This window comes from Quercus lobata, chromosome 10 (genome assembly GCF_001633185.2).
Source record: "Quercus lobata isolate SW786 chromosome 10, ValleyOak3.0 Primary Assembly, whole genome shotgun sequence".
Lineage (NCBI taxonomy): Eukaryota > Viridiplantae > Streptophyta > Magnoliopsida > Fagales > Fagaceae > Quercus > Quercus lobata.
The window spans coordinates 247,410-264,219 of NC_044913.1; the positions used below are offsets into that span (position 1 = coordinate 247,410).

General features: G+C 32.3%; 2 protein-coding genes across 3 annotated transcripts; both read right to left on the reverse strand.

Moving 5' to 3' along the window:
- Nucleotides 1–6,455: 6,455 nt before the first annotated feature.
- LOC115963954 lies at nt 6,456–11,405 on the reverse strand. 2 transcript variants are annotated; one of them, XM_031083215.1, is made up of 5 exons: nt 11,216–11,405; nt 8,392–9,220; nt 7,727–7,885; nt 6,900–7,169; nt 6,456–6,695 (listed from the first exon to the last, which is right to left on the reverse strand). In XM_031083215.1, exons 2-5 carry the CDS (start codon nt 9,211–9,213, stop codon nt 6,684–6,686), a joined length of 1,263 nt encoding a protein of 420 aa, XP_030939075.1. In that variant the 5' UTR covers nt 9,214–9,220; nt 11,216–11,405; the 3' UTR covers nt 6,456–6,683. The 2 variants fall into 2 exon arrangements, with proteins under 2 accessions (XP_030939075.1, XP_030939076.1); XM_031083216.1 differs by having other exon boundaries at nt 8,392–9,234.
- Nucleotides 11,406–14,085: 2,680 nt separating this feature from the next.
- LOC115963434 lies at nt 14,086–16,378 on the reverse strand. The gene is made up of 3 exons (XM_031082428.1): nt 15,557–16,378; nt 15,183–15,341; nt 14,086–14,625 (listed from the first exon to the last, which is right to left on the reverse strand). The coding sequence occupies exons 1-3, from the start codon at nt 16,376–16,378 to the stop codon at nt 14,347–14,349; spliced, it is 1,260 nt and encodes a 419-aa protein (XP_030938288.1). The 3' UTR covers nt 14,086–14,346.
- Between the last annotated feature and the right edge of the window lie 432 nt (nt 16,379–16,810).

Here is a 16,810-nt window from a genome sequence, read left to right on the forward strand (position 1 = left end):
ATATATGAAATTCCTTTTCTTTACTTTTTGTTTCTTACTTTATTGCTTTAAATTCCTAGCATATTGTTGCTGTGGTTTTGTATATCTATTTCTCTATTTCTTTAGGCTTTCATTATTTATTGTTGATTGTAATATTGTTATTAAGTTCCTAGATAGGTATTGAACCATAACCTAGATCCAATATGATAGGCCACAAATTGAATGACCCCTTGTGATAGAAATTAATTAATTAATTAGCCAAGTTATTAATTAATCAATTTATCATGCAAACGCGTGGTAGCACAAACAAATCACTAATAAACTAAGTATGTAGCAGAAAATAAATAACACAGTGATTTGTTTACAAATGGGGAAAACCTAACGGCAAAAACCCCACTGGGTGATTTTTAGGTCACCACTCCCGAAACTCCACTATTATCACAATAAGCAGTTACAAGTAAAGGAATCTCAAGTATCTTACCAACCTAGAGTTGAACCCTTACCCCAATACCTAATTGGACTTGTTATGTAGTGACAGTTCCCCTTTCTGATGCACGACTCTCAAGTACGTGACTAACCAATTGCACGGATCCCAGTACGTGACTTCAATCACCAACTAAGAAGGTTGTTGGTTGCAAAGTTCTTCAATTCATCCACACGATGAAGATCAAGAAGATGCTTGGTCACAAAATCCTATGGTGCACATACACAACAACTTCTTCAAGAGAAAGAGATGAACTAGGACAAGAACTTCGTCTCCGGTTACAATTTGCTTGAACAGAGTTTGCTCAATACTTGTGCAACTTGTGAACTGTTTGATGGCCCTGAAAACAATCCTTTTATATGTCTAGGGTTAGGAGAAAAGATGGCCCAAAGACATATTCACAGATCCCAAGAAAATCATATTTGAATTCTGAAATTCTTAAACCTCGACAGATAGGAGGTGTCGAGCAGGTGTCAAGCACACCAATCTTTGAACAGCTTTCTTAAGCTCGATAGATGCAGCTTTCGAGTCAGTTATCAAGTTTTAATAAATTTGCACTATCAACTTGTTTTCTTGGACAAACTTGAAGGCTTCAACACTTGATCTTGAAACATGGTTTCTTGAAGTATTTAAACACATCCTAAATCTACCCAAATACAAGTAAAATGCGTTTTGTCAAAGGATAAGCCAATTACATAAAGTAATGACATATGTTCCTAACAAGTGAAACAAATATGTCCTAACACAATATGAGAAATACTCTTAAGGTGAAGAAATCTCATCTCTTCTTGGCATCCAAGAACCTTTTACATTTTTGTTCATATATTTATCTTGTTGTTATCCCAATTACTTTAATGTTCTTCTCCATTCCCCCTTACATTATTGTCATCCCATTTACATTTTGCTAATCCCCATTCCCCTATTGCTTATTGCACGTTTTATTCCTATTGTTCTCTGTGTGTGTGTGTGTGTGCACATGCGTGCGTGCATGCGCTACTACCTCCTCACCTAAGGAAAAAAGGATTTTCTATCTATTCCTTTTAAATGAGCTTTAAACCTTAACTAAAGCACAATATGAGTATGTTGTCTATAGAATAGTTAATGGCTTAAAACTCCCATCTCTTTTTAACCAAAAACCCATAAGGCTTGAAAGAGATTAAAGCTTATTTAAGAGGAATCATTATTAAAAAATAAATAAAATTAATCAACTTTTACTTTTATTGTTATTTAAATTCAAGCACTTTGCTTTTATTGTCATTTAAATTCAAGTACTTTACTTTTCCTTGTCATTTAAATTTTTAGCAATTTTATTTAGTTGCCTTTATTTTATTGTCTTTAAATTTATAGAACTTATTTACTATTGTTGGCTTGTTGCTCTTTACCTTTTCCCATTAATAATGTGGCCATAAATTAATAACTTGGGTGAAAAAATTCCTTTAGTATGCTTTTCCAAAAGGAAATGATTTAAAAAAAAAAAAAAACTTCATTCCCTTTTTCGAAAGGACAAAACTTAGATACAATACCTTAGGTGTTGTTCCTTAGATTCCCCTTTTAAGATTTTGTCATGTGGCTACTTAACTAAAAAACATACTTTCATCCCATGAAAAAAAATCCACATGGTAGAATTTTAAGAGGAGAACATAAGGAATAGCACCTAAGTACTGTACCTAAGTCTTGCCATTTTCGAAAGATGTTTTCAAAAATGAAACCTTTAAAATCTTTTCCTTTTAAAATCTCCTTTCTAAAAAAATATATCCTTTTCTATTTCTTCTTGAATCCAAAAATAACGAGTATTTTTCAAAAAAAAAAATCTCTTTCCTTTCCTCAAATAAATTTTTTTTTTTATCACATTGGAATTTATTTTCAAAAAATATGATAAAAGAAATCTTTTGAATAAGCAAGGTTTCTAAAATGAACATTTCTTTCCCCCCCCCCCCCCAAAAAAAAAAATCATAGGATTTTTGGAACCCAAGCTTCTTCTTTTGAAAATAAAACTCATGAATCTTTTTCTTTTAAAATCATTTTTCTTCAATGTAACACCCCAAAATCATAAATAATAAAAGTCTATTCAATCTAAATAATTCATAAAAAAAAATATTAAATAAAAGAAACCAGCAATCTAAAATCTTATCACAAATGTCAGAGCTCTATTCCACCAAAGACAAAACATCTTCAGAATAATTCTTTAGTACAATGTTTAATGCCATAATAAAATCCTTAGTTCCACAAAATAATTCGCAACTGTTGTCTTCCAAGAATCTCTACTATAATAATCCTTCTAATGTATCTATAAGGGGAAAATAAAAGGGGTGAGATAACTCAATAAGTGGAATTCACTAACATTGGGGTGTGGAAACAAACCTTTCTAAGGAGCTTCCTTTTTGGATCCTCAATAGTCCCTTGCTAAGAAGCTATCAAATGTGTACTGTCCCTTTTTTCTAGGACTGTCCCTTGCTAAGAACTGGCTGCAGTATAATTGTCCCTTACTAAGAACTAAATACAATATTGAGCTTCTAATCACGACTTGCCATAGGTTTTCAAAACACATTCAATATGCTCACAAAAATAATCCACTCATGATTCTCAAAAATATAAAGATATATTCACACATACAAGTTTAAATAAATCCAGGTTGTCTTACAGGTATTTCATAAAACGAATAGTCAATGTGCACATCAAACATTTGTAAAATATCAATTTATATATGGAATATCAACATATTTCTTTGATATAAAATAGTTTAATAATCAATATTATTTTGGGAAAACCCCTAAAATTAGTAAACACCACTTACCTCTTAGTTGCAAAATAAAAGAAATCAACCTCCCTTGAATCACAACAAATCAGCAGAATTAGAACCTAGCAACACCAAAGATAGGTCCATCAATATACAATTTCCTACTTAAAATTCTGTTTTCACGCTTAAACAGTTTTGTCCTAGACAATACTGATATATCCAAAAAATTTCATCTATTCACTTAACTATCCAAATTCACTTTCAGTCTTTGATCAACTTGTTCTATTTCACATATTCTCACTATCTATTAATTGGCATGTTTGTACTACAACTCTATGCAACTCTAGGATTTTATTACATGTCTAGCCATCATATAGACTACTACAATTCTTAGAATACACATAATATAACCTTGATTGATCAATCTAATATTCATATCTGATTATTCTCCCTTTTGTTTTGTTTTTTTTTTTTTTTTTTAAGTAGGAAATTAATATATATCAATAAGCTTTCAATATAGGTCGATCCTAATGGCAGGGTCACATGTATGGGATAGATTCAAGTAAAATAAGACTTCCATTTATGTTGAAAGATGTATGTCTGATCCATCTAATAATAGAAGCCGTATATTACATATATCTTAGTTCATTCTCCCAATGACCCATAACTCTCTTGATGTCGTAAAGCATAAGGACACTATTGGACACTTATTTGGACAAAGTCAATGGCGGTGAAAAGAGGGAGACTATAAACAATTTTATATAATTCACAAAGCAACCTTTTCCCTTTCACATGGTGACAACTTGAATTGATAAGTCCAAGCCTATTACTTCATTAGGCACAAATTCAAAGTTGTGGCCCTTTCCTAACATACTGACCCTTCCTTATTTAATATAATACAATTATAGGAGCCCTTTTCTATTAGTAGAATGATAGTCTAGGTTCATGACAATTGCTAGCTATTGACTATTCAAACTTCTCAAATTTAGAGCAAGACAAACCATACCTGAACTACTTGTGCATAGCCGTAGAGAAGAAAAGAAACAACTCAATAGTGTATTGCAGCTGAAAACAAAAAGGAACTTTCTTATATACGTACACGTGTAACTTAAAAGGTAAAAGGCTAGGGTTATCAAGGCCCGTATTTTTATTTATGCCACCTCACTTAGGCTTCATATCCCATAGCATTTATCTTATTTTTTATGTCTTAGGCCCAAATCAATTTAATCCATTTAATTGTAGGCCTCCTTATAATTTACATATAATAATTAAATAAGTAATAAAATTATGGGGTGTTACATTCAAAATAAATTTTCCCTACCAAAAAAATGTTTTCAACACAAATTCCCCTTCCACCATAAAAATCATGGGATCTTTGGTTCAAATCTTTTCAAAAGGAAAAACTCATGAAATTTCTCAAAAGCTTTTTCCCAATTCTTTCTTTTTCAAGATTACCCTTTTCTTTTTACAGAAAAATATTTTCAAAATAAAACTCTTTTCTTCAAACCATATTCTTAAAATAAAACCATGGTATATTCAAAAATCAAATATTTTTTTCCTAAAGAAAAAAAAATGTTTTCAGATTTTCTCTACAAACTTAGTCCCCTTCCACCATAAAAATCATGGGATCTTTGGTTCAAATCTTTTCAAAAGGAAAAACTCATGAAATTTCTCAAAAGCTTTTTCCCAATTCTTTCTTTTTCAAGATTACCCTTTTCTTTTTACAGAAAAATATTTTCAAAATAAAACTCTTTTCTTCAAACCATATTCTTAAAATAAAACCATGGTATATTCAAAAATCAAATCATTTTTTTCCTAAAGAAACCCATGAGTCCTTTGAAACCCACTTTTCTTTTGTTTTCTTAAAATTAGATTTTCTCTACAAAAATGATTTAAAAAAAAAAAAGAAAAGGGTAAACTTAGTGCACCTCAACTTTTTTGGGTTCCCCCTAAAAATGGCATTTTGTTATTTTTTTATTTAAAAAAAAAAAAAAAAAAAAAAAAAAAAAAAAAAAAAACTCTTCCGAAACCCCTTTTCACATTTCGTGATTTGTCTCCTATTTCAAATTTTGCTTGTTCAAAGAGACCTTTTCTTTCAAAAAAATGATGAAAGTTCTTTTTTTTTTTTTTTTTTTTTTTTTTTTTTTTTTTTTTTTTAAGAACAATAAAACCTTCTCTTTCAAAATAACAAAATTTTTCTTCATAAAAAAAAAAAAATGTTTTTTTTTTCCCGAAATTTTCCTTTTGAAAATAAAGTAAGGTTAACATTTTCAAAGAAAAATTCTTTCAAACTTGCCCATGCATTGTTGTTTAAAACTTTCCTTAGGATTGCATCTTTAGGGATTTGTGCTATAGTTCAATTCCATTGAACCCATAGGCACTAATCAAGTTTAAATGGCCCATTTCTTTTCTTTGGCACTAACATATATCCATTGTCATCTTTTTTGCATGGTAAAAATGAGAAAATGTGGTGGATGATGACAAGGTATTTTCCTTCCAAACCTCTTCCTTTATTTTTACGTTGTAATGTATTTTTGCATAGTATTTAGTATCCACATACTAGTTATGTAGTAAATATTTTATTTGCATGCTAATTATACGTATTTAAATTTAGCCTTCACATGCTATATATATTTATAATTAGAATGTGAGAAATATTTATACATATATATATATATATATATAAAAATAACCAAAATGCCAAGTATCTTATTTCTTCACTAAAGAGATAACGTTTGAGATAAATTAAAATATGATACTATCCATTCTTTGGATAGGCGTTATGGGGTGCCTAACACCTTCATCACACATAACCGAACTTTCAAATTCAAGATCTTTTGTTCGAGACCTTTGGTTTACCTTAATTAATAAACCCTTAAAATTGGTTTAGTTAATTAGGTAATTTAAAATGGATTAGACCTATAGGCGACTAATCACATCTAATATAAAACCAATTAATGGTGGCAAATCCTAAATTAAAAAATAAGAAAAAGGAACTCACACACACCTTATCCTAAAAACACATACACACAAAGAGTCTCATTGCCAAAGACCAAATGAGTGACCTAACCTAAGAATTCGATTTTTCTTTGGGACCTCCACAATAGTGACTGCTTGCCAGATCTCCACTATGCATATACCTTGAAAATAAAATTAAAAAGAACTTCATGACATCTACAGCTACATCATAGAAAGCAATCCAACACAGAGGGAGAAAAGCAATCACGTAAGAAGAACAAGAAGAAGAAAGACCCATAACAAGAACTTGAAACCACTGCTTCAAAAGTTACACTACTTATTGTAAAATTTATTTTTATATATCAAAAAGGTGGTGGATTCTACATATATTATACAAGTACTACTCTCTCTCTCTCTTAGTGGGGACTAGGCACATAAAGTATTCATGGAATAACATCACAAGTGACTGGTTACCATATTCTGTATCATTCTCAAGTTCGCAAACATTGGCAGCAACAGCTACTGCTACTCCCAACCCTGAAAGAACCAATAAACTTTAGAGGTCTGATCTCAATTCATTAAGAATCCCGCAGCCTTATTTCTATTGACATAATGTTGCTATGCATTGTTGAAGAAACTTCACTATAGGTGAAATATAATTGATCAACGCATCCATTGATCCTCGTCAATCAGACTGCATTTATTATCATTTGCATTCTACATCAATGCAAATGCTTATACCTTATTAACTTGCTTTGCAATTGGAACTCGTAGGGAAAGCCTAGGCTTTGGCAATTGCTCTGCAACCAAAATGTAGAAGAGCCCCATGACTCCTGTGTGCCTCTGGGCGCTACTATAATTAGATTCCAGAATCAGAGTCTCCCCAACATTAATCTTGACAGAGCCGGGTTGAGGATAACAAGTGGACATTCCTACGATATAACCAGCCTCATTTCCTGCTTCCTTCCCTTGTCCATAAGTTGGTATTGAAAAACATAAAACCCGTCCATCCTGAAACTCCACACAAAAGCATGAGCAAAAGAAGCTGTTACATTATTAAACTCCTCAAAATATGACAATACTTTTCACATAATTTTCACAGATGTGTGGAACTAGATGATTGAAAGGAAAGATAGAATCAAATAACTAATCCAGAACTAGAGGAACAATAAAATTTTGACCCCCAAAAAAAAAAAATGTATATAGAGCACATGCAGATCATGAAGTTCACAGCCTAATACAACATGAGATTTTGTCGTGAATTATAAAATATTTTTACAAAAGGTTATTCAGTGTAACTAAATTAAAAAGATTCTTGCAACAAATCCAACTATCTAGTTGATGTCATAAATATATAGAGACACAAAGTACGGAGAAAATATGAATGTGTGTGAACTACTTTTGATTGTGAGAGTGACAATTCCTGATAAATCTCCATAGAAGATCATCAAATCGGGTAAGTCGTATGATATTTCACAAGAGATCATAACTGGCACAGCAGATAACAAAGAAATTAAGAAATGTTGCACTCATATCGCTACAAACAGAAAAGGTAAGTGTTGAATCACCTCTCCATAAAGAGTTGAACCGATACCCCCCGAATGTTGATGGGCCACACCGTAGACGATATAGCCACCAGTTGGGAAAACGAGGCTTATCCTTTTGGAGTCAGTGCACCTATTATCAGCCATACCAGATGCACTACAAGACTCAACGTCATACTCAACCTGTACCAAAGAAGTTCTGTTATTGAGTCTCTTAGAAAGAGTATTGAATTAACAAAAAATACTAACAATGCAACAGAATACAGATTGGTCGAATGAAATTTGAATTTTGTACGACTTCTTGATTTTTGAAACTTACACTTCAGGGTGAGATATTAAAAAACAGAAAGCTCACTAAGATGCAGCTCTAACAAAAATTTACTCTTAAAAGAGAGGAGGAAAGCTCAAGTTCTCAGGAAATAGACACCTATTCCATTAACTTTCATTATTAAAATAAATAAAAGTCTAATTTGTAACTTTCTAAACTCTGGAGAACAAGTTGCAATGAACATATATTTCACGAACCAAAATTGTAATATAGCCAATTATAATATAATTTCTACCTTCATATCCTTATTCAGAAGTGTATATGTGTGTGAGAGAGGGAGGGAGGGAGATCAGTAATTACAAATACTGTTTATATCAATATATTAGGAGAGTATAATATAATTGTAGAGAAGTTCACTTACATGGCATTCATGTTCTGAACTTTGTCCTGTTGAATTGCCCAATTGTTTCCAAGTATCAGTGACATCCAATATATAAATCTTGACAGGCACAATAAATTCATCCCAATCAATCCACTTCACCGTATATCTCATGTAAAGGTTTCTCTTAGCACCCTCAGAGACTTCTCTCAATCTGCATTGAGCGTGATCATAGCAACATCTTAAACCTCCTATATAATCTGGCCTTAAGGGCCGGCCATATTCATCCTTTGAAACGTTATATAGATCACACCTGCATTCAGTGCATCCCAACTTATCTTCCACTCCCCTAGTATCAATCGCATGGACATTAAGCAACCACCTCTCCTCATACCCAGCAGGAATATCAGTAGGATTACCAACCTCTATACCAAAAGGATCTGGAACATCTGTGTTTGTTCCTCGGGTTTCAGATCCAAGGCCATAATACTGACCAACAGAATTATTCTGGCATATTCCACTGTTCCTCACGAAAATATAATCCTGCTCGGGATTTGTTGCATTTAGACGTTGATGAAATCTTCCAAGGGCCCAGTGATGGAGATAAGTTTCGTGAAGAGGGACAGGATGCCCTGCTTCATCAACTACTTCAGCATTGAAACCCTTGATAGCAATATGACCTCTTGGGAAGTCAATGTTGTAGTAATATTTGTCCACCACTGATCCTTGATCCAGCACAAACTTAGGAGATAGGTAAACTGAAGATTTTATCTTAGGATGTCTATATTTCCGGAAAGCATGTGAGCTTGTTATGCTTAATGCCAGTAATAGTATTGCCAACGGAACTTGAAAACAGTGAAGCATTTTTTTTCTGCCCAAAACAAACTGTGTCATAAAATAAAACCAAAGATTCTCAGATAATAAGCTCAACAATCATCTCTAAAAAAAAACAAGTGAAACCCACATGTAAAGTAAATAAATATGACTAAACAATATTAGATAAGGTAAGTGATACACAAGAGAGAGCATGAAGGACTTAAACAACTTGTTTGTCTCAGAATTGGCAATATCAGTCAAGATTATAATTATAATTTGAAATTGTGTCCTTCCTGCAGTCCGTTTCTATCCATGTTAGGGGAAACTAACAAAATAAAGGAAATCACAAAAAAGGCAAGGGCCGAAGTTGTCTATAATATATTAGACTTGTATAATGACCCAAATCGAGTGCAACAAGTCCAGCTCAACCCAACTGAGAAGGACGTGTGAAAATACCAAATCATGTGTATGCATGGATAATATCAGGAATAAAGGGCAAGACAACCCCAAGAATAGTTTGTTAGTTAGTCACTAGTTGTTGTACAATTAATTAGTTTGGTAAAGTGACAATCTTGAGCTTTTGTTGATGCAAACTCCTCAATTCCCTCTCTAAGCTCCCTTCCTAATCACCCTTTCTTCTTCTTTTGGAGGCAGTGAGCAAGGATTTCAGGTCGAGGGGGGCAAGATTGAAGGTATAATTAATCTATGAAATATTAATCGATACTAATAACAAAATAAATAAACAACTATATACAATAATATGATAAAGTAATTACCATACATAATCTAATATAAAATGTTATACTTTAATTCATTTTTTCATTTCTAATTTAATTTACTCAATTGCAAAATCTACTTCGATATGAGCTTGTTTAGAATTTGACTTGGACGTATTATTATAATTGGGTTCTCCATAATCTTAATTAACTACAAATATATATTTCATAGCATTGAAATAAAAAATAAAAAATAAATCCATAGCTAATAACAATTAAATCAAGGGACTAATCTAAATAAACACAATTTAAACATGCACTTTAACTCTTTAAAATAAATTAGAAAAATAAATCATCATCAAAATGTTAAGAATATAGCAACCTATGATGTTGAATATGTGATTCAATGCTATGAATGCTTTGAAAATGTTATGCTGACATTTTTCCTCTCTTATGTTGTTAAAATTTGGGTTTATAGCAAAAATTCGGGTTTTTTTTTTTTTTTTTTTAGATTGAAAACTTTTGATAAAAAGAGAAAAAAATTGTAAATAAGAGGCCGACTGGTGAGGTGCTACAGTAGGCACATAAACATGGATTTTTTTTTTTTTTTCCTTTTGGAGTCCTATTTCGTATCATCATTTTTTTTTTTTTTTTCAATCCTATTCGGCAAAGTTTTTTTTTTGGTTAAATATTCGGCAAAGTTGTGTGCAAAAACAATGTACTAGTAATTGGGACCCATTATTATTTAATAAAAGTGTTGCCCTGTGAATGTAAAATTATCTTGTTATTGACACGTTAGCTAATGCATATATATGATTCTCAAAAAAAAGCTAATGCATATATATAGTAAAAAGTAATTTGCCTGTCAAGAGGGGGTAAATAACCTTTTACTATATTTATAAGTATTAATGAGTACTTGAGAATTTTTGAGAAGGTCGAGGGGGTGTTGCATGTGAATGTAAAATTGTCTTCTCGCTGATAAGGTAGCTAATTTCCAAATTCCAACACACTTTTCCTATCCTACACAATGGTTTCCCATTTCCTGGCCTGGACCACACAAGGCTATAGAGAAACAACTAATATTGATAAAAGTATAAATGGGCAATTAGTAAATTAAATGAATATTGATGTTGATGCCCAAATTACATGTGGATTATTTTGAATACCAGGAAAAAAAAAAAAAAAAAACTTTGGTAATCATTCACAGAGAAAAGCGAACGAACATTTGGTATACTCTGTACGAGGAAGAAGCACGAAAACATCCCTCGGGAGTGACTATTTTGAGTCTAAAAAAATATACATATAGTGAAAGAAAGAGAGGGGAAAGAGCGTACCCAATAAAAGAAAAGGGGAAGGAAGCAGCGGATTCCAAAGCAGTTCTGATTACAGAGAACCACGGAGGAGTTCAACTTCAACGGATTTGAAGACTTATATATAAAATATACAGTGTGTGGACAGAGCCCTTTGGAATTGGAGCCAACAAAAGAAAGTATTTTAGTCGACTCTCGTTTTGGATGAGGCCACTGCTTACGCCGTGTTACCGTAGTACTTCGTTCCAAATTTCTTAACATCCAAGTTTTGGAAAACGACTTCCTCGAAAAAAAAGTTTAGGAAAACGACAAAGCGAATGGCCTCAGCGATGACGTATTTGTATATCACTATTATATGTCAATATATTGTTCAAAAATGCATTATATTCATTATTCATCAACAATTTATTTTTCATCCTTAAATTTTAAAAAGTTTTTTTTATCCCTAAACTTTGTATAGAATTTTTTTAATAGTTTAGAGGCAAAAAAAAAGGATAAAAAAAAACTTTGTTCAATAATTTAGAAATGAAAAACAAACTTTTAGTAAAGTTTAAAAATATAAATAAAACATTTTCAATAGTTTAGAGATGAAATGTGAATTTTTTAATATTTTGGGAATGAAAAATGAATTTCTTAAAATTTAGGGATGAAAATAAAATTTTTAATAAAATTTAGAGACCAGAATAGTATTTTACCAATATTTTAACTTTGCTTATTCTAACCAAAAAAGAAAGGTTTGCTTCTTCTTCTTTTTTTTTTTTTCTTTTCATGAAAGAAAAAGATAATCTACACTGACCCCACTTCTTATGACGCTAACAGGTAATACTAAGCCTCCATTTGGATACCACTTCAAAATGAAAATTATTTTACTATTCGCTTAATTTTGTTATTATTTATGAGTTTCACTGCATTTTTTGACACTATTTATACACTCTATTGTATTATTTCAACTAACTTTTATCCATATCTATAATATTTTCAACAATAAATTTTTATCTATAATACTTTCAATAATAAATTTTTAATTTTAACAAAATAAATAGTATATAAATAGAACCTAATAATGACATGTACTACTACTTGACATTTAGAAGGTAGTACTTGGGACAATCTTATCAATGTTAATAGATAGTTACGAAGGACAGGCATTTTTCACGGATGAAAATTGGATTGTGACACGTAACAACTTTGTTTTCTTCTTCCTCAAAAAAAAAAAAAAAAATTTTGTTTTCTTAGGTCAAAAAAAAAAAAACTTTGTTTTCTTGTTTAAAATTTAACTTTTCTGTCTTTTTCTTCTTTACTTAATTTGTCGTTTAGTTATTTATTTATATTTGTGCTTATCCTTTGTTCGGTATTTTTTTTTCTTTTGTGCTTTAAAAAAGAGTTTTCCATGTATAAAGAAATTATAAAAGTTCGTATATTCGAATTTTTTTTTACGGTAATATATTTTAAATTTTTTTTAAATTTTGTATAATTTAAGTTTTTAAATGACTACCTTAATTAAAATTAGTCTTTTCACACACACTTTATATGTGCAATAAGACTTTTTTTTATTTTCTATTTTTTAGGTTTATATGTTTTACTCATGGTAGTTTTATTTATTTTATTTTTTAAAAAAAAAGAAGTTGTATTAATACTTGACTATTAATATGAGAGAGAAATATGAAGATAAGAAAAAAAAAAAAAAACAGTTTAGTGATAAAAAAAATCCTTCATTTGTAGGGCAAAAAAAGTAGTTTTATTTTTTTTATTTTTTTACAAAGAGAAAGAGTTGTGTTAGTACTTTAACAACTATTGTGAAAGAGAAATGTGAAGATAGAATAAAAAACTGTTTTTTTTTTTTTTGTAAGGACTCAATTTGTGTCGATCCCAAACTCGTATTGGGTTCAAACGCTAAAAGTTCAAACAATAAATTTGTAGAGTGTGGATATAAAAAAACTAGATTAACTTCAGAAGAAAAACGATTAAACTTAACGTTTCTAGATGGATTAATACAGATATTACGATCAATTTATCCTTGAATCAAGCTCAGTTCTTTATTTCGTAAGATTTTCTTCTAAGCATCAATTGTTTAGAAGTTCCGATCTTTTTTTTGGCGCATTCTTCCCTGTTATATACTGCCCTCTTGGTGTCATCTTCACCACACACGTGTAGGTTGGATTTAGGGATCCCTTCCTGTCCCATCCAACACCTCCTAGAACCTCCAACCAGCAGCTGTAAGGCTACTTCATCACTGTTCAGGCATCACCTCCATATTAATGTAGCCAGAGAGTTGGTTGAGAAACAATTAATGTGGAAGCAACAGTTGTTAAAGATATTTGTTTATCTTTTCTTTCTTATCCTTGGCCCCATGTCCCACCTTTAGTGGTAATGTAGTTTCGAAGTGTGTTTGTAACAATATGGCATTCAAGTCGTCCTCGGACACATATTGCCGAGAAGGATTTTGTCCTCGGACGAATACTGGACCCATCTCATGTGATATCTACTCCTCTTTTCATTTGGTTCCCCTTATAACCTTATGTGGGCCTTCTCGGATGGTTTAACATCCTCGGATGGGCCACAGGCCCAGTTAACACGGTTTTAATAATTATTGATTGACTGGCCCCCACATTTTTAATTAAGCTAAAAATTAAGAGTCTACCCTATGGTTTAAGCCTTAAAAACAGATGAATTTGAGTTTATTTTGGAGATCTAAATTGAGAATTTTAAACAGAAGAAGCCCCTTAAATAATAGTATAGATAAATTTCTAGAGCTGCTTGGTGGTGGATTCTACACACATTACATAAGTAGCTCTCTCTCTCTCTCTCTCTCAATGGGGGCTAGGCACATAAAGTATTCATGGAACAACATTACAAGTGCTGGTAAGTGGTAACCATATTTTATATCATTCTCAAGTTGGCAAACACAAGCAACAACAGCTACTACTACTCTCAAACACGAAAGAACCAATAAACTTAAGAGGTCTGATCTCAATTCATTAAGAATCCAGCAGCCTTATTTCTATTGACATAATATTGCTAAATGCTAAGCATTGTTGAAGATACTAATTCACTCTAGCTAAAAAATTTTAATTGATCAACGCATCAATCGGTCTTCGACAATCAGACTGCTGCTTTATCTATTATCATTTGCATTCTACATAAATGCAAATGCTTTATACCTTACTATTAACTGGCTTTGCAAATGGAAGGCGTCGGGAAAGCACAGGCTTTGGCAAATGTTCTGCAACCAAAATGTAGAAGAGCCCCATGACTCCTGTGTGGCTTTGGGTGCTACTATAATTAGATTCCACAATCATAGTCTCCCCATCATTTATCTTTACAGTGCCTGGTTTAGGATAACAAGTGGACATTCCTACAATATAGCCAGCCTCATTTCCTGCTTCCTTCCCTTTTCCATATGTTGGCATCGAAGAACACAAAAGCCGTCCATCCTGAAACACCACACAAAAGCACGAGCAATAGAAGCTGTTACAATATTATCAAACTCATCATAATACGACAATAAAAAAATTTCACATAATTTTCACAGATGTGTGGAACTAGATAATTGAAATGAAAAATAGAATCATATAACAAAGCCAAAGCTAGAGGAACCATAAAATTTTGACCACCAAAAATAAAGTAAAATTAGAGCACACGCAGTTCATGATGAAGTTCATGGCCTAATATGTTTGTTGTGAACTATAAAACATCTATACAATAGGTTATTCACCGTAACTAAAACAAAAAGATTCTTGCTACACATCGATCCAACTATCTAGTTGATGTCATAAATATATAGAAATAAAAGTACGGAGAAAATATGAATGCGTGTGAACTACTTTTACTTGTGAGAGTGACAATTCCTGATACATCTCCATAGAAGATCATCAAATCAGGTAAGTCATGATATTCCACAAGAGATCATAACTGGCATACCAGATAACAAAGAAAATAAGAAATGTTGCACTCATATCGCTACAAACAGAAAACGTAAGTGCTGAATCACCTCTCCATAAAGAGCTGAACCGAGACCCCCTGAATGTTGATGGGCCACACCATAAGCGAGATAGCCACCAGTTGGCATAGCCAGACTTGCCCTTTTGGAGTCAGTGCACCCATTATCAGCCTTACCAGATGCACTACAAGACTCAATGTCATACTCAACCTGCACCAAAGAAATTCTATTGAGTCTCTTAGAAAAGAGTATTGAATTAAAAAAAAAAAATACTAAAGAATGCAACAGAATACAGATCCATCGAAAGAAATTTTAATTTGTGCCACTTCCTTGTTTTTTGAGACCAATTTGCAATGAACATATATTTGACGAACCAAAAGAGTAATATAGCCAATTATTATCTAATTGAAGAGAAGTTCACTTACATGGCATTCGTGTTCTGAATTTTGTCCTGTTGAATTGGCCAATCGTTTCCAAGTATCAGTGACATCCAATATATAAATCTTGACAGGCACAATAAATTCATTCCAATCAAGCCACTTCACCGTATATCTCATGTAAAGGTTTCTCGTAGCACCCACAGAGTCTTCTCTCAATCTGCATTGTGTGTGATCATAGCAACATGATAAACCTCCTTTATAGTCTGGTCTTAAGGGCTGGCCCTTTTCATCCTTTGTAACATTATATAGTTCGCACCTGCATTCGGTGCATCCCAACTTATCTTCCACTTCCCGAGTATCAATTGCATGGACTTTAAGAAACCACGCCTCCTCATACCCAACAGGAATATCAACAGGATTACCAACCTCTATTCCAAAAGGATCTGGTACATCTGTGTTTGTTCCTCGGGTTTCAGATCCGAGGCCATAATACTGGTAAACAACTTGTTTCTGGCATATTCCGCTGTTCCTCACGAGAATATAATCCTGCTCGGGATTTGTTGCATTTAGACGTTGATGAAATCTTCCAAGGACCCAGTGGTGGAGATAAGTTTCGTGAAGAGGGACAGGATGCCCTGCTTCATCAACTACTTCAGCATTGAAACCCTTGATAGCAATATGACCTCTTGGGAACTCAATGTAGTAGTAATTTCTATTCACCACTGATCCAGGATCCAATTCAAACTTAGGGGATAGGAAAACTGCAGATTTTATCTCAGGTTGTCTATATTTCCTGAAAGCATGTGAGCATGTTATGCTTAATGCCAGTAATAGTATTGCCAACGGAACTCGAAAAAAGTGACGCATTTTTTTCCTGCCCAAAACAAACTGTGTGTCATAAAATAAAACCAAAGATTACCAGATACTAAGCTCAACAATCATCTCTTAAAAAAACAAGTGAAACCCACACATAAAGTAAACGCATAAGACTAAACAGTACTAGGCAAGGTAAGCGATATGCAAAAGAGATCTAGCATGACTTAAAAAAAGTCATAAACAACAGAAGTGAGTTATGTACATGCACCCAAATAGAAATGTTGTATTTTAATTAGTGGTTGGAGCTTAAAATTACAAATATGTTTGAAGCCAAATTTTGTCCATTTTAAAATACCAGAAAAAAAAAAATGGTACTCATTCACATAGTAAAACAAACCAACATTTGAAATTCTGTACAAGGAAGGATCATGAAAACATCCCTTGGGTGTAACTATTTTTAGTCTAAATACCAAACTAAATGAA